General features: G+C 39.1%; 1 protein-coding gene across 2 annotated transcripts in view; it reads right to left on the reverse strand.

The window, feature by feature from the left end:
- The window catches only part of CELF2 (CUGBP Elav-like family member 2), a 464286-nt gene that overhangs the window by 379161 nt on the left and 63038 nt on the right, over positions 1–22087 (reverse strand). Inside the window, exon 1 of one of the 2 annotated variants that reach the window (XM_054178214.1) lies at positions 1991–2066. The exons of the other annotated variant lie outside the window; for it this stretch is intronic. Within the exon in view, the coding sequence (XP_054034189.1) occupies positions 1991–2043 (53 nt within the window). The 5' untranslated portion in view covers positions 2044–2066. Of the gene's footprint in view, positions 1–1990; positions 2067–22087 lie in introns of those variants that run through there. 2 annotated transcript variants of the gene reach the window in all.

Consider the following 22087-nt stretch of genomic DNA (forward strand, 5'->3'; position numbering starts at 1 on the left):
GGTAGAAGTGGCATTGAAATTTAATGTCACTATCCATGAACTACATGTTGACTCCTGCATTTTTCCACCTCTTAACCCTCTGCTTTCTGCAGTTTGTAAAATGTCATGCCTGTGCAGAGCTGCTGCTATAATCACACACAGAAGAGATGCCCAGTAAAATTGACTTAATCATATCTGACCTACTCTGTGTCCACACAACCGTAATCTCCAGGTTCACAGGCAAAGTTGGGAAACTTCAGTCATGCTGTAGGTGAAAAGTGCTAAGGAGTTATCTCTTCTGCAACAATGTAAACATGTAATTTTGGTAAGAAAACAGGTTTCTTCAAGAGAGGTCCTCCTCATATCTTCTCAACTTTCAAGTCCTCTGTGTTTTCCCTTGACTCAGCAAAACCCAGGTGTCACCTGACTTCACTAACAGAGCAACCAGAAATCTCATAGAGCTAGACCAACTTTTAAAATAATTTCTAGGATAATTTTTCTGGAGCATACATGTTGCAAGACAACACATACTGCAACAACTCTGCAAAAGCACTTTACTGGCATTCTTTGGTGATGACTCACTGAAGTCACCCTGGCTCTGCTTCGATGAAACGTGACCACCCGCCCCAGATGCCAGTCACATCCCTGCACTCACCCATCCCACACCACACTACATGCAAGATAGTGTCCACACTGAAGTTCGAAAAGAAAGCCAAATAGAAACTCATGATTCTATGCTGACAGTCCTAAATAACTTTAAAAAATAATGTCAAGTCTCATATCATAGACCAGAATAAAGGACATTATTCCACATTCCTACAAAGAGCCTCAGAAGATGTTTAAAGAAATTTAAACTCCTGAAAAAAAGAAAGTTCAGCACTCTGCAAATAGGAGGTTAAAAAAAACCCAAAGCCTAATAGTGTAAGTGCAGTTCATAGTTTGACTTTTGTTTTTCCTCTTTCAGCTCAGGACACATTGAATTCCTTAAAACATTGTAGCAAAAAGCTAAAGCATAGTTTAAAACACTGTTGCTGTTATTATAATATCATAATAATATCACAGTTCACACAGACCCTTAAAACCTTCCATTTACAGCTTTAAAAGCCAAACTAACTGAACAAAAAACCACCACTATATTTGATGCAGCTTTACATATTTTGCTTTGGAGCCAAAGGAAATAAACTTTGTATTTAACTCATTGTATAATTTCATCATATACACTTCCAGATGGTTCTGATGTTTTATAGTGAAGTTTCTGCAAACCATCTGCAAACTTTTTACACAACTAGATTCTCAACAGGGAAAGCCAGGCACTTACAGCAACATTAAATATAGGCATTTAACAATGTGGAATTGAAGTATCTGCAGCAGGCATTAACAGGGAATTTTTTTTTTTTTTCTTATCCTGCTTTTCAGCAGTTCAAGTTACCATTTTTCACTATTCAAAGAGGGGAAAAAATAGTGCTGAAGATAAAAATCAGTAGCAACTTTTAAGTATCAAACACATGTCTTAGAGGGAGTACAAACTGTGGAAGTTCTAACAACAAAATGGAGCAAGCACACTTGTCCCCCCTTCCTTACCCCAAGACTAATTTTCCCCTTCTCGATCAACTTTCACGCTGATTTTCTTGCTCCTCTGAAGTTTCCCACCCATTCCCCTCCAGAGTACAGCCAGGAAAGCTGAGTTAATCCTCCAGTTTCAACTGGTGTGAGCCTTTACTACTTACTTGCATTTATAGAGCAATCTCTCCTTAAAAAGAAAAAGAAAGAAAGAAAGAAAAAGAAAAAATTCTCACTGCACTGTAACACCAAGAAGTATATTTTAAAAATCTCCCTCGGGTCTCTCTAAACATCTGCTTAAAGGTTTGCTGTATCTTAACAGGGTTCTAATTACCAGAAACTCCTCTCTTACTTAAGCCCAGGGCTCACATTTCGATTATAACTCAAGCACCAGTTAACTTAGGGGTAAACCAAAAATGCCTGTACCAAATAGAAGAAAACATAGGCCTACCTTAACACTTTCCAGCTTTTCAGAGGATCCAAGTCAGAGATTATAGACACCATTGTAGAAATAATAACAATAAAATATATATATGAAACAACAACAAAAATAAACTCCACCAAACAAAACAAACAAAAACCCCCAACCAAACACACAAAAAAACCCCAACCAAAACCACGGCAGAGAAGCCTAACCACAAAAGCAGCAAGTACTCTACTCAGTGTGGGAATGACAACAAACCCAGTACAGCTCTTCCTCCTTCTCAAGCTGATAAGCACTTGTCCCAGCTTCTCTCCACCCCCAAAATCAATCTTGTGCTATATTGCTTCACAGTCCCAGTTTCATTTCTTCACCACTACCTTTTAAAGCCCTTGTAATCTGCTCCAACTGATCAAATTTGACCTTTTTGTAGCCCACTTTATTCCAAGCACAGCCCTCAGTTAAATCTCTCTTTATTAACACCGTCCTTCTTGGCTTTCTTTTGGAACAAACACAGCTCAAGCTTGAAGCCTCCAGTCTTTGCCAGCAATCATTTACAGATTACTGCAAGCTGCAGTCTTCTCCTTTTGGGTATTTTCCTCTGCCTCTGAGGTTTGCTTTCATATTATTTTCTGAAGGTTGTTGGGGTCTCCCTTTCCCTGTGCTGTGCAGGTTGGACACTTTTAAAGGAGGGACTTTCTAATACAACTCCTCTCCCTCCTCCCTTTACCCCTCACCTCCATCTTGACAGACAGATACATACATTAAAAACAATTCAGATCCTTTTGAGTATAGAAACATCTTTCTCCTCCCTTATTTTTTTTTTTTTAATCTATCACACAATATAAGCTTAAGCTGTGACTGAAAGCAGGCTGATTTAGAGCAAGTCTGCTATTATAGTGCTATAAAAACTTTAATAATGCAAAGACAGATATAACCCCTTGGATATTTGAAAGGGGAAAGGTGTCTATATAATTCCATTAAATCCATTTCTTCTTTCTGTTGATGCTTAAATAACAACAACAACAACAAATAGTAAAGCATCCTTTAGATCACTATGGTGACCTGAAAAGTGGTATAACTGTTGCTAGTGTGTGTTTATTTAGGAAAATGTAAATCATTGGCTTCTTTCACATTTCTGTAGCACCTGACATTTATTTCTCTGCATTTAAATATTTCTCTTGCATTTTTTTCCCCTTTAAATGTTTTCTATTCATCATGTGAATGACTACACCTTTTCTTTGAGATCCACCATTTCATCGGCATGCTGGAAATTCACAAACTATTTATTTTTACTTTTTTTTCCCCTTTTAATAGCAAAATTGTGCATCATGAAATATTCAGTCAGAATCAAACTACCTCAAAGGACAGATACTTCTACTTTGCTATTTATACCATAGGCATATGCTCATAGTTTCTCTCTGCCTCTAGAGCTCAAAAAAAAAATTAGTTAGGATCAGCCCTTTTATGATAAAAAGCAGCAGTAACATGATGGTCACACAGTGATTGGATAGTGTATGACATCACAGAGTCATGGAAACCAAACAAAGAGTATAATAGGCATAATGAACTTCTGAGGCTGCTTTAAGTCTTCCACCACCTCCTCCTTTGGCAAGATAAAACTAGAGCTATGTCAAAACTGTTTCCAGGCCTCCCTTGTAAACTTCAGGCTGGTTTTGAGTAACCTGAACCTCTGCTTGCTTGTGTCCCTATAATGCAGAGGCAGTACGCTCTTGCCTTTTGCAAAAAGTGACATTGAGGCTTTCCACTGACCCCAAAAGATTCTGTGACCACTTTGCCTGCCTGTCAGCAGATAGTAGTCAGAAAGAAACAACCACTTTTAAACTACCTTGGTGAAAAATATGTTTTTTTATTCAAAGGCCAGCATATCATCGACCCCTGATTTAGGGGATATGTTCACTCCATTCTCTCACAATTCTTTTTCCCCTGCCTCACCCAATGAATCTCCTGGCTCAGCTCTTGGGACAGCATCATTTGATCAGTTGCTAAAATGCAAGTTCAGAGCTCTAGATTTTATATTATCCCCGGGCAATAGCTCAAATAGCTTTGTTTTATCTGCAAGGGGTGTGTCAAAGATAAGCACATTGGAGACTGCTGATGGGGAGATTGCAGGTGCAGATTTAGGGGAGGAGAGTAGAGGACAACTGGGGAATTACAGGTGCTCTATCTCTGGTTTGGCAGCCTATATGCCACAGAGTGTTTCTCACCTGATACACATTAACTCTGAGCATTTCTTTGGAGATAAGGCTTGTTTCCACCTCTGGAAATTTTTGGGCCATGTATTTGTTTACCTACAATTAGTTTCTTGCCATGGAAAATGGAACTCATCAATCCCTTATTTAAGTTTTGAAGCATACTTAGCGGTTACAGTACACTGCCTTTCCTCTTTCTTCTCTACTGTTACATTTGTTTGGTTTAGAGCTACATGTCTGAAAGGAAAGCCAGGTCTCCATTTTGTTGGACCTGGCTGGCATTTTGCCAACTTCTCCTAGACCACTGAAGAAAGTAAGCTTTCTAAAAATAAACTGAGAAGATTAACTTTAGTGCAAAGAAAGTTGTGATAGGCAATGGATTTTCCAAAACAGTCTCACTTGTTTCATACAGCATGTAGCTATCGTAGGAGAAAACAAATAAAACAGAAAAAGAAATCCACTGTAAAATTATTTTAACTCTTGTTCTTGGAGAGCAGCACTCCAGCCCAACTTTTAGCTAAATGTTTTTTCTGTTGCAGTTAAGGACTGTGTCTTCAAATCTTCTATTTCTGTGCTCGAAGTGAAGAAATTTCTTATGATCTTTGGCTTGTTTTTCAAGAAACAACCAGCACATCTGTGAAATATTACTTAAGGAAATTTATTACAGTTAGCCAGAAGGCAACAAACACCAAAATTTCCTCTACCTGCTGAAATCCAGCCTATTGTATTACTGGTGTCTCTCATGCTATGACATGTCCCACTAGCAAGAGCTTAGCAATTCTCTGGTAACACAGTAATGAAATACAAGCTCTCCAAGATTTTGAGTCATGTTAAAGTAAATATGCGTATATACTTTTGAAAACAAGAGTAGTATACACACAATAGAATCTCTAAGCAATCCTTAGTTTAGACAGCTGTGGAATCAAAAATATTCCAGATCAGCTAGCTACAAACAGTTGAAGGTCAAGTACAGGACAAAACATTTAAATAAAAACATAAGTAATAATAGCTACTGAGCATTAGACAGATGATTTTATGTCATGAGATATTTTTTCCCCAGATGCTTCTTTACTAAATACCTATTGGACTGAGGACTTAGTCTTGGGCAGAAAAATAAACAAAGTATAGTAAGCATTTTGGGTTGATTATTTAATCTTCTTTCAAGGGTGTTATCTCATTCAAAATATTTTAGGAGCTAAAGAAAGTCTGCCAAAGCACAATCTCTTTAGTCAGAATGCCCAATATCCTGGTTATTAGACAATAATAGAGAAGGAAATAACCTTCTAACATCTTCCCAACACCTATTTTGCATCCTTCTTTCATACAAAACAATGTCAAGTTATTTGCAAGAAATCCTGATCTTTCACCAGGAGAATCTCACTCTCCCTGCAGAGCCAGAGTTTGTTTTTAAACAAAAGCTTATCTATTAAAGAATGTCCTCTAACTTCAAGGCTGCTATGGGGGACTGATAAAGGCTCTTCTTCACACTGTTTCATACTGTCCCTCCGCACTAGCGATTCCACCCCCCTGCCTTGCCTCCCAGTGTCTAATGCCTTGCCTTTTAAGCAATGGAGTGACTAATTGAAAATGCATTCCAGTGCTTTACAAGCAGCTTTTCCTTTCCTACTAACAGTCAAATGTTTTATAGTTGGCAAAATGCTGGTTTAAGTGAGAGCTTGGGCACTTGTTTGTGACCTAGATGTGTGAAAAAAAATCTGGCTGAATTCTATAATTCTTAAAAAAAGAGAAGCCACTTCTAGAATTGTTATGAGTAAATCCAAGTGTTACGGATCTTCTAAGCTGAAGAAATGCACAAAGTTGTGTACCAGTGCTTGGACACAAATACAGGAAAAAGCAGTTGCAAACAGGCATAAATTCAAATGACAATTGCCCTTTGGGAAAGAGTACTGTAATCCAAACACCCTGGAGACAGTAATCGCAGATTCATGGCCAGTCAATGACCAACCAGTCTGGGATTCAACACATCTTATCACACACAACAATTTAGTAGTTGGCTTCATCTAGCAGCTGCAGATTTAAAGGTTTTGTTTCTTTGCTAAACAGCAGGACTGGTTGTACAAAGCTGCACTTTAACAGTTAATTATTAATGTTAAATTACAGAAATGTGTTTCTTACTTATTGAATTCTCACTTTTACAGAGTCTACAAAGACAAACTTCCAAGAGATTTCTTTATGTATATATATACTGATTGTGATTTAATGGATTTTCAAGTACTTTCAGGTTTTACTTGTGACAACTGCTACAATAAAAAGCCTCATGAACAAAGATGTGTTTTGTGCCTGTTCACCTAGTTGAAAATTACTATTACGACATGCTTTATTATGAGAGTGATGCTTTCCAGACTCTCTGAAGTGACAGTTTTCCCCAAACTCCCATCATCCTAATTGTTTTTAAGGTGTTTGTAGTTTACTTGAAACAGCATACAAGCCAAACATTTAGGTCCTACACTAAATTTCTCTTTACTGGCTAGCAGGAGGGTTTCTTCATTCTGCAGCCTTGGCAAGAGTGAGAATATTTCTGCAGTCCAAGACAAGTCTTGCCCTTCCTCACCAAAAGGAAAGAATGAAAGAAAATAAAAGGTCCTTGTATTTGCCAAGCATATTCAAAAAGAGCTACTTGCACCCCCCAATCTGCTTCTTTCATTCCATTCGGGAGAGTCATGGGTCAAATTTGGTAGAGAGGAAAATAACAGCCGTTAACTGTTTTAGCACTGCAGCAAACTGAAAAGCCAAAGCTGACACTGTCTGTCTTTTAATTTCCATTCTTTTGGTGTCAGGTCATACAGTGAACACCAAAAGGCCTTTATGAATCCTTATGAAAAGGTTATTGTTCAGGCTGCCTCCATAACATAGTCCAGAAAGCAAAAATGTCGGTAATGACCTTAATAAGTGCTTTGTTAAGAAGTCCATGTTTTCACATGGACCGCAGCTGCGTTTATACAATCTGAATGCCACCTCATGCAGTGTTCAATTATGCATCTAAAAATAATTATATTATGCTGAATGCATAGTGTAAGATGTTTAGGAAATGATTTCCAAAGAGACAAAGGTAAATTAGTGGCTCCATATCTGTGTAGGTCTTTAATAGATTTTTTAAATATTTACCACTGGTTTTCTATCCATCATGGAACAGAGAATGTCTAGAGAATGTAATTTCCAGAGACCAGGGTGATTATTGGTAAGGGACTAGATATTCAATTAATTCCTCTCAATGTCTTTCTTCTTGACATTGAGAAAACTATTTTTTTATCTGTGCCCTACTTTCCCATCTGGGAGGAACAGATACCACCCTAGCAATCTACAGAGCAGAACACTAGGAACTTAATAGAAGACACAAATATTGGCAGTTTTGTAAAATTCCTTCCTTTCCAAGATTAAGTCTAAATCAACTCAAATACTGGTTTGTCATTCAGTGTAAAAGAACATGATCTGTTGAGACAGATGGCTTCTAGCACTTCAAAAAATTAAGAGCTGTAAGGAATCCCTGTAGCTTTAAAATTAGTCACTTATACAATAGATTTTAAAATGAAAATAATTTTAAAACTCCAAAGTCCTAGAGCAAAATAAGGGGAAAATAGATAAAGGGAATAATTATGAAATGAAGAAAATGGTAATAGATCTCCATTAATGAGATTAATCTTTACAATGAGGTGTATGATTTTAGAAATACTAACCACAAACACCTATTTTGCATTTGGAGTTTATGTGGTTTAAACAGAGAGAGAGAGAAGGTTCCTTGTGACAGTGTGCTTTGCCTTAGATCTAAATATGATGACATGCAGGTAGGGAATGCTTTAGATGCCAGAGCAATCATGTACATATTTCATACAAAGGCCTGGAGAAGCATGCTTTTAGTCTGTGTATGAACTGTACCAGCACAGGCCGAGTTTACCTCTGACACTGGTCAGGATTTGAGATTTGTGGAACTCACTAGAAGTAGCACTGTTTCATCTTCCTTTCATATTATAAAAGCAGGGGGAGCTGACAAAATGGGAAGACTACTTTTGCCATAATGGCTGGCAGGAGATTTTTATAGGCACAAAAACCAGTTAAGTGTCCAGATTCTGGGCATGTAACTCCCCTGGGTCCTTTGTTTAGAAGTGCTTATCCGCTTGCATAGGCACAAACATCTACAAATCCATATACAAGTGTGTGTGTCTACCTAAACAAAGCACCATGGAGCATACTGAAATAATCTGTTGCTCTCCTGAGGGAAACCCCCCACATGTTATCCTTGTGAAAACAATACTGGAGAGAGTTTTGTAACAGTATTACTTCATCAATAGAAGGCTGGAGTGTTGTGGACCTCTAAAAAGGTCCTTTGCCTAATTAATAAGAAATCATAGAAAACTTCCCTCCCCCCTTAATTTCTGAGTGCAATTATTTGCCTTTATTATTTAAAGAAACATTTTTTGTGAAAAAGCAGAACCATGTTTTTTCTATTTCTGAGGCTACTCATTTAAAAACACAAACACGTAACTGTTCATTCATTCATTCCCATGTTGGCTATTCCATTACTTCCTACATCTCTTCATGAAAGTTTTATATCTTTCACAGCGTTAATAGATGCTGTAGCCTAGATGACATTATTTATATACACAGGTCATATTCACACATACAGTTTGTTTACAAAAGATCCTTTCCTTCTTTTCAAAAATATTAAAAATCTCATGTCACACTTTTCTTCTTGCTGACCTCATTTACAAAAGCCCAAGAATGTTAGTGATTTTTTTTTCTGAGACAAGGCCTAGGCTGTGATTCCAATAAAGACAAGCACAGGTCCCCATGTTGAAAATAAAACATTTTTATTACTTTCTAAACCTCAGGCATAAACATTCATTGCTTCATCTGACAAAATCCAACCAATAAAGACCGTAAAAAGAGTTAGATTAATAGGACCTGCTTTCTAGAACATTGCACTGCCCTCTAGACACTGGATGTCTTGAAAATTGCATATTGTATCATTTGGCCCATAGAGGAACAAAGAAAATATCCTTTTCATAGACTTATAGAATAATTAGGTTGGAAGGAACCTTAAAAATGATCAAGTTCCAACTTTCCTGCGATGGGCAGGGATATCTTCCACTAGACCAGGTTGCTTGAGGCTTCATCCAGCCTGGCCTTGAACACCTGCAGGGAGGGGGCATTAACAACTTCCCTGGGCAACCTGTTCCCTCACTGTAAAGCATTTCTTCTTAATCTCCAGTCTAAATCTGACCTCCACAAGCTTCAATCTATTCCTTCTTGTCCTGTCACTACAAGCCTTTGTAAAAAGCCTCTTCCCAGCTTTCTTGTAGGCTCCCTTCAGGCAGTGGAAGGCCACCATAAGGTCTCCTCGGAATCTTCTTCTCTTCATACTGAGCAGCCTCAACTCGCTCAGGCTGTCCTCATAGTGGAGGTGCTTCAGCCTTCTGATCATAGAATCATAGAATCAATAAGGTTGGAAAAGACCTCAGAGATCATCAAGTCCAACCTGTCACCCAACACCTCATGACTAACTAAACCATGGCATGAAGTGCCACGTCCAATACTTTTTTGAACACCTCCAGGGACAGTGACTCCACCAATGGCCAACAACTCTTTCTGTGAAGAACTTTCTCCTCACCTCAAGCCTAAACTTCCCCTGGTGCAGCTTGAAACTGTGTCCTCTTGTTCTGGTGCTGGTTGCCTGGGAGAAGAGACCAACCCCCACCTGGCTACAACCGCCCTTCAGGTAGTTATAGACAGCAATAAGGTCTCCCCTGAGCCTCCTCTTCTCCAGGCTAAACAACCCCAGCTCACAGGGCTTGTGCTCAAGGCCTCTCACCAGTCTCATTGCCCTTCTAGTGACACCTTCAAGTGTCTCAATATCCTTCTTAAATTGAGGGGCCCAGAACTGGACACAGTACTCAAGGTGTGGCCTAACCAGTGCTGAGTACAGGGGCACAATGACTTCCCTGCTCCTGCTGGCCACACTGTTCTTGACACAGGCCAGGATGCTGTTGGCCTTCTTGGCCACCTGGGCACACTGCTGGCTCATGTTTAGCCAGCTGTCAATCAGCACCGCCAAGTCCCTCTCTATTTGGCAGTTCTTCAGCCACTCTGACCCCAGCCTGTAGCTCTGGATGGGGTTGCTGTGACCAAAGTGCAGCACCTGGCACTTGGATTTGTTGAATGCCATCCTGTTGGACTCTGCCCATCCATCCAGTCAGTTGAGGTCCCTCTGCAGAGCCCTTCTACCCTCTAACTGACCAACATCTGCTCCCAACTTGGTGTCATCTGAAAATTCTTCTGAAATACAATTGGCCATCTGAGGCCTGCTTTCAGATGTTAACTTGCCTGTGTTGAATCTGGTTAACCTCTGCTCTGCTAGTAATGAATAGCCATCATCTTCCCTAGACTGCTAAGGAGAACACCTATTGCATACCTCTGTCTTTCCTGCAGTGATATTAACAACTTTATCTCCTGATAGTTATGACCTATGTCAAGAGTTCATATACAGAAGGTGATATGAAACTGTTTTAAAATAAACTATCTTAAAATGAAGCCCATCACAGAAGAGCAATAGCACTTTTTGTCCTCATCCTTACGTGCTGAATGCTACCCAGCCCTTGTTGAATCAAATTCCTACTTCCCAGTTCCCATCTGGCCACCATCCCCAGCTGTCAGATGTGACAATTTTAGCAAAATCACCTGAACTGGTATGTCTGTCACAGTTCAGACTGTGTCGCAGCAAAGTAACTGCTATGGGAAGTTGTCTTGACCTGGGTGACATGACAGCTCTTGGATACCTGGGATGGAAAACACTTCAGCACTAATATACCACAGATTCTTTAGTTTATACTTCAACTGCAACTTCTTCAGCCATTGAGCTTGACAGAAAGGAGAGCTTTACCAGGATCAATGAAGTGTTGTGGATCATGATTAATTGTGGAGCTCTGCTTGAGGGTGGAGAAATGGAAGGTGTTCCCCCCTTTGCAAGCACTGCTTGTGGATTTATTGAGATCTGTCATCCAAAGCTGAGAGACAAAATTCAGTGTGTATGGATACACTTTGAAAGACTGCCAAAGGCTTTAGAAATAACAACATAAACTGAAGATGAACAAAGCTGCAGTTGAAACTATCTCCAGCAAATATAATTAAAACAACCCAGTGAATGAAAAATACATTGGATTTTTAGAAATTACGTGATTTTCAATAATACAAGAAAAGCTGTCCTAAAGGCAGGAAATCCCAAATAAAGGAGTGATATAAGAACCATTTTCAAGTAAATAGGCTGTCCAAGAGACAAAAACTGTTACTGCCTTTCCAGCAACAATATCATATGTGGTGATAAATGTTCTCAGTCCCCTGAGCTACAACACTGCTCTTTGCTCCTGGCACTTTCAGCTTCTCCCACTTATTCTTAGTCCTTGCAGCCACCTCTCAACCCTGCTGCTATGACTTTGACTTCTCTATTGCAGCCTTACATATTTAATAACTCTTTCCCCATTTCCCCTTCTCCCCCATTTTCTTTTGCTGCATCTCTGTATATGTGTAGCTGATGTTTATACCAATGAGATGGTGTAAGCTTTCAACCTGAGATATCCTCTGTCCTCTCTGTGGAATTATGACTATCTGATAAATTATCAATAAAGAACTTTCCATTTTTCAATCAGTTTCATTCAGAATTTTCTTGGAAATTCTTTGGAAAATTATGTCTTTTAAAGCATCAGTATATGTATGACTAGCAGGGATGCACTGGTTTTGCTATGCCGAATGTAATCATGTCATAATCATTCATCGTTAGGCAACCACTAATTTGCAGTCTAGTGACAAATTTGTCTTTATTCAACATAGTCCAGAACAGACCACAATATAATTTATGTTTGAAACTACTTTCCTTAAAAAAACCAAACAAGTCAGCCTTGACATTTTGCTACCAACTGCATGTATACAGTAGCCATTGTTCCAAAGAACTGAAGTCTCTCATTCCCTTCTATGCATTACAGACTGCTACATATAGAATAATGCTTTTTATTCTGAGATTTGATTTGTGTCTCTTGTTGGAAGTAGTTGAGAGAAGATGGATTTACAGATCTATTAATTACATCATTGATTGATGTGTGCTTTCAATCCTGTTGACACAGATGAGGTAGTGATTTTAGTACCAAGTACTGCCTCTTCTTTTGAACTTGCACAAAGTTCCACAACACCAAGACACTGGGCATCGCCTATTACTTCCACTGATCCATCGATCGATCCATCCATTAATTTTACATAATATCATACTTTATTTATAGCAAGTTTATATATATCAAGTCCACTTTTTTTGAGCAAACTGGTGTGACCTCAAGGCTGTTCCAGTTTTGACCATGAAGTTTGACTAGAGACCTTCTGATGTCCTTTCCAGACCCAGTCATCCTCTGATTCTAAAATCCTTTGTTCTTCTTTCTTCCCCCCACCTCCACATTTTTATTCAAGTTACAGGCAGAGGTACTAAATCTATTTATTCAAATCAGCAGTCATTCAACAAGATGACTACATCTGATATTTCTGTATAAATTCCCAGTTCTCCTGATTTTAATTCATAGAACTTGTCCTTATATGTAAACAATAAGGAAAGGTATTTATTTCATATTCTTTGCTGAGAAGGTTCAATTTTGAGTTTGGACTGCCTGGGCCTTCAGGGTGTCCTACTAAACAAGCTAATTTAAAGCCCTCTTGGCTAGTCCAACTGTTATTTGACTGAAACATTAGTATTGTGCTGTACAGTTCAACAGCTGAGGGTCAGGCTGTACTAACAGAGACAGACAGCTTTCAACCAGCCCTGGCCACAGGTATGACCAGCTGTCTAGTGGGGAATGGGAGGATAACAATCTCCAGTAGGTCTCAGTAGGTGATGTTTTTCACAAACCTGGAAAAAATGGCCTTTTTCCAACATGCCAAAAACATTGACATTTCTACTATATTGTTACTGTAGCCAGACAGAGTCATCCAAATGTACCCTTCCTTTCCTTACAGCTTAGATTTAATAGGGGGTATATCCTTCCAGGCCTCAAGGAGGAAGAGGCAGTGATGAGATTATTAAAAAAACAAACAAACTAAAAAAGCAATGGTATAAGCCACATGTTGGGATCTTCTGAGGATTATGTAGCAGCTGAGGCCCAGGGAGCTGGGGGATGAGTCATTTAAGCCAGACACAAACTTTCCCCACCACCTCCCCACTTCACATGAAAGGAAAAAGGGTATGAGCCAGACCATCTGGACAACTCTGTGGGAGTAGAGGCCTGTAGAGAGGATTGGGCCACCTGCAATGCTTCGAATAAAACAAAGCAAATCAGCTTGCCCTGTAGACCTTCCTTGAGCATGCTCATCTCAGCCAATTTTATATCAATAAGCATTTACAATGATTTCTACTCTCCAAATTGGAAAGAATATTAATATTAAAAAAAAAAAAGAAAGAAGTGATTATGAAGGAGATGACACTGTGGAGAAGATGATATGATCATGAGGATGACATTAAACTAAAGCTGTGACAGTATTTTAGAGCCATTGCCACTGAAACGAAGAAATTTGCCGCAGAATATGCAGCACTGGTTGGAAAGTGTTACAAGGATTCAGAGTGTTCTACTGTTGTCACACAGCCTTACTATATTCACAGATGGTTTAGAAGTTAAATTTGAAATGGAAATTCATAGAAGAGGCAACTGAACAAACAGGATAATATGTTACCAGAAAATGTAGATTTAAGGAGCTTGTGAATTTGTATGAAAACCCCAAGACAATTTCTTCATTGATCAAATTTCTATTGCTGTACAACTCTTCCCTCATTCAGATTACTGCAACGCAGTCAAAATTAAGATTTTTTTTTTTCATTTTTTCTACTAGACTGGAAAATGCCCAGCTCTTATATCTTCCCCAATTATCACTTTCCATTAGCCCCATTACCCAATCTATTTCTTTTTTCCCTAGGATGATTTCAGCATTTTGAGTATTGAATCACCCAACAATAAAACATACAATGGAGAGAAGATGACAACTGTTACATAGTTCTGCTGTTTATTCGGAAAAGTATGAGCCTGTCTTCTACTAGATATACCCTCAGAAGGAAAAAGGGGCTTAAAATTTCTCTTAGGGTGACGACACCTGTTACCACATGAAACAGCATATTCCCTCTCAATATTGTGTTGCCTGAGGACTGTTAAGGAAAGATTTATTCTACCTGACACAGCTAAGGTAAAAACTGTTGGCTAAAGCTACAAAGTACTCTGTTGCTGAAAGGACAGTTCCACAAAGCTTAACTAGTTACAGAATTTCATATTGATTTCAAGTAGATGCACACAAACAAAGGACTGTTAACTTTACTTATAAAATGTGTGTGTATATTTTTGGGGGAAATTGCAATGAAATGTGACAATCACCACAGTTTCTTCCTCTGGACTGGTGCATAAAGTGACTATGTCTGCTTATACTGCTGGAAAATAAAATAACTCACACATATATCTGTGGAATTTCCTCAAATAAAAAACTTAAGTAGGAAAATTAGTATACAAATAAAAAAATATTTAAATTACCTCTGAACTGATAACACAAAAACCATTTTAAGGTATTAGAAAGTTTGGGAGTTTTAAAACAAAGGGAATATAGAAGTCAGGACAATCATCTTTAGATTAAATGACTGTCACAAGAACATATTTATCAGAGAAAACATTATAAGTTCTGTATAACTAGTTTTTCTTCTAACATACATGTTAAATTATGAATTAAACTGGGTCCCCACTGTTCTATATACCAATAAAAGTTCTGATATGTGTCAGGATAGAGGAAAACTTCTGTCATCTCTAATTTGGCAGAAATATAGGAAATGTAGAAGAGAAGTAGACAGAGCAGAAAAGCCTCACTGAGAAACTGGGCAATGGTACAACTCCAAATCTTAATTAGTTTATTGATTAACTCTATGAAGAGGATGCTCTGTTAACAAAAAGGATATGTTTACCCATTCTCTGCCTATTGCAGTGCTGCAGTAATTCCAGCAAGCTTAGTATATAGATTTATGTACTTGTCTCTACAGTCCATTTGTCTAAACAAGTAGCTCAGAGGATTTAGCTAACCCCCATCTGGTTACTTTAAAAAAGTAAAAGCAGAAATATAAAAAATCAGAGTAAGAGCAATAAAAATAATTTTAGCTGTTGTCCATCTGTCAATTTTGATAATGGAAATACAAAGTTATGAAATGTGACGGCCATCCAGGATTTGTACAAAAACCAAAATGGTGATGAGAAACGTTTTAGAAAATCCTATACAATGCAAGCTGGCTAAGAGTTAGGCTGAGATCTGGCTAACTTTGGCATTGCAGGTATTTGGCTCACAGTTTAGCAAGAAGATAAGCACTTTTTCTCAAAATTGTTGCGGTTTGCGGAAATGCATAATTACGCCTTGTGATGCTGGGCCAAAGGTTAGAGTAGATGATCTTGAAGGTCTTTTCCAGCCAAAGATATGCTGTGATTCTGTGTAAACCAACATGAGAATCAAAGTCCCGATGAACACTAGGCCACCTTTCTTCAGTTTGGAGACTAAGAATGAACAAGGAGATTTCTAAATTTTCTCCTTCTGCAACTCATGATATGACATTAATCTAAATTTTTAAAACTTTCATACATTGTCAGAAATATTTTCTCTTGGTTGACAAGTTTATTAACTAAAAGCATAAAGTTTTCATTTGGAAGAAGGAAAGAGACAAAACCTGAATACAGAGTAGAATACAGAACTAACCAGGTTGGAAAAGAGCTTTGAGATCATTGAGTCCAATATATCACCCAGCACCATCTAGTCAACTAAACCATGGCACTAAGTGTCTAATCCAGTCTCTTTTTAAACACTTCCAGAGATGGTGACTCCACCACCTCCCTGGACAGCCCATTATCCCTGACTTTTAGCTGAATTCTGCAGGTCAGACTTGCATATTCTGTTAAGAAACTTTGATCCGAAGACCATCAGTGCTGCCACATAAATTGCACTATATTTTCTAAGTTAGTCTAAAACCTTTCCACAGCAGGTCTGGAATGATCATGGTTTGCAGTTTTCTTCTTCTTCCCTTATTTCTTTTGTTCTTCCCACTTCTCACTTTTGTTTTGTTCCACTTTGAATACTTCACAGTGTTTGTATTTGAAAGCTGGCCTATTTTCCCTCACAAAGCAGCAAATTCAGTTTGTGGTTTAAATGCTAAATCAGCATGTGTCAAACTTGTTAAACCTTTTTTATGCCAGGACTTGAAGGACCTGATAAAATAAAGCTGTAAATATATACATTTTAATAAAACATTATTCATGCACTGTTAGTCCACAAAATATTCTCACACACTATATAGAAATGAAAAGCAACATTTCTCTGGCCTAAAGCTAACTTTTTATGACTCCCTTGGTAATTTTCCTATTCTTTAATACTATTTTATTTATTTATTTTACAATAAGCTTTCAGAAAAGAGATGACAATTTTCTTAACATCTTTGCATTTGTTTTACTTATTTTATTTATTTGTTTATCCCGGCCCTTCCCCCCACCCCAACCTTTTACATCACCTGCAGAAAATTTAATGGTGATATTGAAATCAGACAAGGTAAGTGCTGGAAGCAATATTTGCTGATCAAACCATAGAGACAGGAGCTCATTTGAAAGCACAATTGTGGTTGTGTGGTTCAGGCACCGGCCTGGGAGTCACAAGATCTGGGTTTTCTTCTACCTGACTCCTCTCAGTGGTATCATCTCTTTGCCCAACAGGAATGAAAATATTTGCATTCTCCTATTCCTCTGTCTATTTAAATGATAGCTGGCTTGAGAATCCTACTGTCTTTTATAGTGCTGGTAGAGTGTACAGTACAGTGCAGTTATTTCACCTGATGCTTTTTCGATCCACTATGAGGTAAAAACAGGCATCAAGGACCTAAGTATGATGCCCTAACATGACCCTGCCTTGCCTGCCAGTCTGAGAAAGAAATGGCTGAGACAAGTAGGACTTCAGTGCTGGCTTGTAGGCAAAGTTAAGCCTTTGTGTGCTTAAATACTGAAGCATGAAGGGTTTATGCCACTCTGCTCTGGTGAGACCTCACCAGGAGTACTACGTGCAATTCTGGAGTCCTCAGTGCAAAAAAGACACGGCTCAAAGGAGGCCCCAAAAGTGAGAAGAGGGTTGGAACACCTCTCCTATGAGGAAAGGCTCAGGGAGTTGGGGTAGTTCAGCCTGGAGGAGAGAAGGCTCTGGGAAGAAAACCACATGGACTGCAGAAGATAATTAACTTTGAAACAGGATGACAAAGTGTTGTTTTATTTTATTATGCAAAAAAATGAGGTGCATGGAGAAAGAGGAAGAACTGCTGCTGGGAATGTAGTTTAGCTCCTCCAGTGCAGGCACTGGTAGCACAAAGCAACTTATTCTTTCTTTTCTCCCCATGTCTGTATTTTTCCCCATCTTGAATGAGTCCCACTGTTCTACCCTGCCTTCCACACCTGCTTTCTTTGTCTGCTGAGATACAAAGTGAAACAACAAACACTCAAGGTACAAAAATTCATGTCGTTGGGCTCACAATACCCAGAAGCTGATGAAACGAGATTTTTTTTGTAATGAAAATTTGAGTTCCTCCTTCAGCAGGTGAACTGCTGAAATAATCATAGAATCACAGAATTGCTTTGGTTGGAAAAGATCTCTAAGGTCATTGAGTTCAACTGTCAGTATAACATCAGCGTGGCCATGAAACCATGTCCAAAAGTGTTATGTCTTCACAATTTTTGAACATCTCCAGGGACAGTGTCTCCACCACATTCCTGTGCAGCCTATTCCAATGCTTGACAGCAGTATCAGTAAAGAATTTTTTCCTAATATGAAATTTAAACCTCCCCTGGCACTATTCGAGACCATTTCCTCTCTTTTTATCACATGATAGTAGGCAGAAGAGATCCCACACCTCACTACAAGCTCCTTTCAGGTAGTTGTAGAGAAAAATGGTCTCTCCTAAGCTTCTTCTCCAGGCTAAACAGTCCCAGTTCCCTCAGCTGCTCCTCATAAGATGTATTCTCCAGGCCCTTCACCTGCTTCCTTGCCCTTCTCTGGACATACTCCAGCAACTCAATGTCATTGCAGTGGGGCACCTAAACCTAATCCAAGTGTTTGTGCTGAGTGCAGGGGTAAGATCACTTCCCTACTCTTGCTGATCCCCCTGTTGTGTGGGGTTGTTGTGACCCAAGTGCAGGACCTGGCACTTGGCCTTGTTAAACCTCATATAACTGGCCACAGCCCATTGGCCTGCCCAGATCCATCAGCAGAGCAGATAACACTCCCACACAATTTGGTGGTGTCTGCAAACTTACTGAGGGTGCACTCGGTTCCCTCATTCAGATCATTGATAAAGAGGTTAAACACAGCTGGCCCCAAAATTGAGCTGTGGGGAACACCAACTGGATTAAACTCCATTCACCACCACTCTTTGGGCCTGGTCATCCAGTCAGTTTTTAACACAGCAAAGTATCCACCATGAGCAGCCACTTTCTCCAGGAGGATGCTGTGGAAGACAGTGTCAAATAGTTTACTAAATTCCAGATAAACAACATCCACAGCCTTTCCCTTGTCCACCAAGTGGGACACATTTTTATAGGAGGAGATCAGGTTTGTCAAACAGGACATGCCCTTCATGAGCTCATGCTGATTGGACCCAATCACCTGGTTGCCCTGCACATAATGGCACTCAAGATGATCTGCTCCATGACGGCCCCTGGCAGTGAGGTCAGACTTAGAGGTCTGTAGTTCCCCATGTTCCCCTTCTCACCCTTCTTCTAGATGGCTGTCACATTTGACAATCTAGGATAAACTGGGACCTCCCTAGTTAGCTATGACTGGTGGTTATGAAAATAAAAAGGTTTTTGGTGAGCACTTCCATCAGTTCTCTCAGTATCCTTAGGTGTGTGACAACCAGTCCCATATAACGCTTGTATATGTCTAAGTGGTGCACCTGGTCACTGTCTCCTCTAAGAATACAGGGGCTTCATTCTGCTCCCCATCCCTATCTTCTAGCTCAGGGATATGGGTATCCTGCAAACAACTGGTCTTATTACTAAAGACTGAGGCAAAGAAGGTATTAAGAACCTGGGTCTTTTCCTCATCCTTCACCACTATGTTACCTGCTTGCATCCAGCAAAGGATAGAAATTCTCCATGGTCTTTCTTTTGTTGCTAATATATTTGTGGAAGGATTTCCTGATCCCTTTAACAGATGAAACCAGATTAATTTCCAGCCGGGCTTTAGCTCTTCTAATTTTCTCCCTGCATAGCCTTACAACAACTTCGTAGCCCTCCTGAGTTGCCTGTCTTAAGACTTCCTTTTTGAACAGTGTCCATCCTCCCTGGAATCCTTAGCTCTTCAGGACTATCTCCTAAGGTTCTCTTTAGACCAATTTCTGAACAAGCCAAAGTCTGCCTGCCAGACAACCAAGGTGGCAGTACTGCTGACTCTCCTTTTTGCTTCTCCAACAAGTGAGAGCTCTATCATTACATGATTGCTGTGTCTAAGATGGCCCCTAACCATTTCATCACTCATAAGTTTTTCTTGGTTCACAAACAGCAGGTCCAGCAAGGCACCTTCCATAGGAAGCTCCATCACCAACAGTTATCCTACACATATTCTAGGAACCTCCAGGACTGATCCCTCTCCACTGTGCTATATTTCAGCAGACATCTGGGAAGTAGAAATCATTTCATCCTGGTTCAGTGGTCTATAACAGGTTCCCTCCAGGATATCTGCCTTGTTTGCCTTCCCCCTGATTATTACCCATAAACACTCAATTGTATCACCACCATCATTAACCACAATACAATCAAAACACTTTCTGACATACAGAACCACTCAGTCATCCCTCATTCTTTGCCAATACCTTCTGAAGTGTTTGTAGCCACTGATTGTGGCACTCTAGTCATGAGAGACAACCCAACATGTTACCATGTTTCTGTGAGGGTCGGTCACTATATCATAGTTTTCTTGATACGTAATGGCTTCCAACTCCTTTTGTTTGTTTCCCATGCTGTGTTCATTAGTGTAGATTCACTTCAATTGGTCTAAAGTTCTTGTGACCATTTTGTAGGGTCCTAATTCGTGGCTGTTCTCAGGTGCTTCTGTGGTTGTTAATTCATCTATGACCCTAGAAGAATTAAATTCATGTTCTGCCATATTTGAAGATACATTAGGATGAGGATTTCAGTGGGATTCTTGCCAACAGAGCAGACATAGAGGGACTTCTGGCTGGTTGTGCAAAAGCAAGCAGAAAACTATCCTAGGATTTAGAATGTGGGTTTTACTTCATTGGCATGGTGGGTGATTAATGCAAGCCACTTAGCATCTCCTTCCTCCCCCTTGCTGTGTCTTAGTTTCAGGAGGAATGATGACATTTTTTTTCCTTTATACCGATTTGAAAGTTACTGATGAAAACTGCTGCTTAAGGATTAGTTAGTAATATAGAGAGGAAATTCTTGGGGGGGGTGGGGGTGGGGTGGAAGAGAGTAAATATGCTTTTTAGTTGGAATGTATACTACATGGTTTTAAGTCCAGGAAAAAAAGCACCTTTCTCATAAAAATGACATTTCCAGAAGAACTTTTCATTTTCACATGCAGTGGTGTTTTGTTTGGTTTTTTTTCCTACTGAAAGGATGTAGATGGAAAATTTCCAACAAGCTCTGAAAACAAATTAATTCTTTATTTTGCTAAACATTCCTTTATTCTATAGTTATACCATTCACAAGCAAAGAGAATCATAAAAGGAAAGACTAGTCAATTTCCCATAACCCTACAAATGAAGCTGTTGTTACCTTCGCTGCTGCTGCTCAGAAAAGTCTCAACAGGTCATAATGTTCCACTGTATGTCTTAGATCTGAAGGAGCAAGGGGATTCACATTCATTTAAAGATACTGCAGTACTGCCTCCATAAATCCCTTCAATGGGACAAGATGTAGACCTAGCTTGATGAGATAAAGGTAATGTCCTGTACTGAGCTTTCAAACTTCATTCTAAATAGCCATTGATTTTGTAGGTATACATCAAATTTTTATGTTCTTCTGGATATCATTGTGTACAATTTCATCCTTTACTTTAAAAAGAGCAGCAATTGACTGACAACACCCAGAATACATCCTACAACCTTCATCTACTGTGTTTTAGGATCTTGTTGTAATGTAATAAAGCACTTTTATTTCATATGAACAATGATTTATACTGAAGTTAATGTCTTAAGTGCAACACATCCACACTGGATAATGTTATCATAGTCCATATTTCTTCTGTAAGAGTTAACCTACTATTCAACTTGCTTTTGCAATGAATGTTTGCATAATGTAAAACAGCCACTTTGATACTAATAGAAATAAATGGCTGAAAGAACACAAAAAATTGAGAGCCTTTGTTTACTATTTAAATTCTTTCAAATAGCAGTGCTGCATAAAATTTTAATACATTCTCTCTGCAACAGTCAGATGTTAAAATGGTCCAAGGATTAGAAAATCACTTAAAAATATAATTAATACAGTGACACAATTCTCTGTGGTCTGTAAGACATGATGCATTTAGTGTAGCAAATAAAACATAGCATAGGACAGTCATCCACATGTATATGATATAGTCGCCATTTCAGAAACATGGTGGGACAATACACATGATTGGAGTACATAGAATATTACATAGAATATACATAGAATAAACCGGGTTGGAAGAGACCTTCAAGATCATCGCGTCCAACCCATCAACCAATCCAACACCACCCAAACATCTAACCCACGGCACCAAGCACCCCATCAAGTCTTCTCCTGAAAACCTCCAATGATGGTGACTCCACCACCTCCCCAGGCAGCCCATTCCAATGGGCAATCACTCTTTCTGTATAGAACTTTTTCCTAACATCTAG

Source organism: Dryobates pubescens, chromosome Z, assembly GCF_014839835.1.
Source record: "Dryobates pubescens isolate bDryPub1 chromosome Z, bDryPub1.pri, whole genome shotgun sequence".
Taxonomy (NCBI): domain Eukaryota; kingdom Metazoa; phylum Chordata; class Aves; order Piciformes; family Picidae; genus Dryobates; species Dryobates pubescens.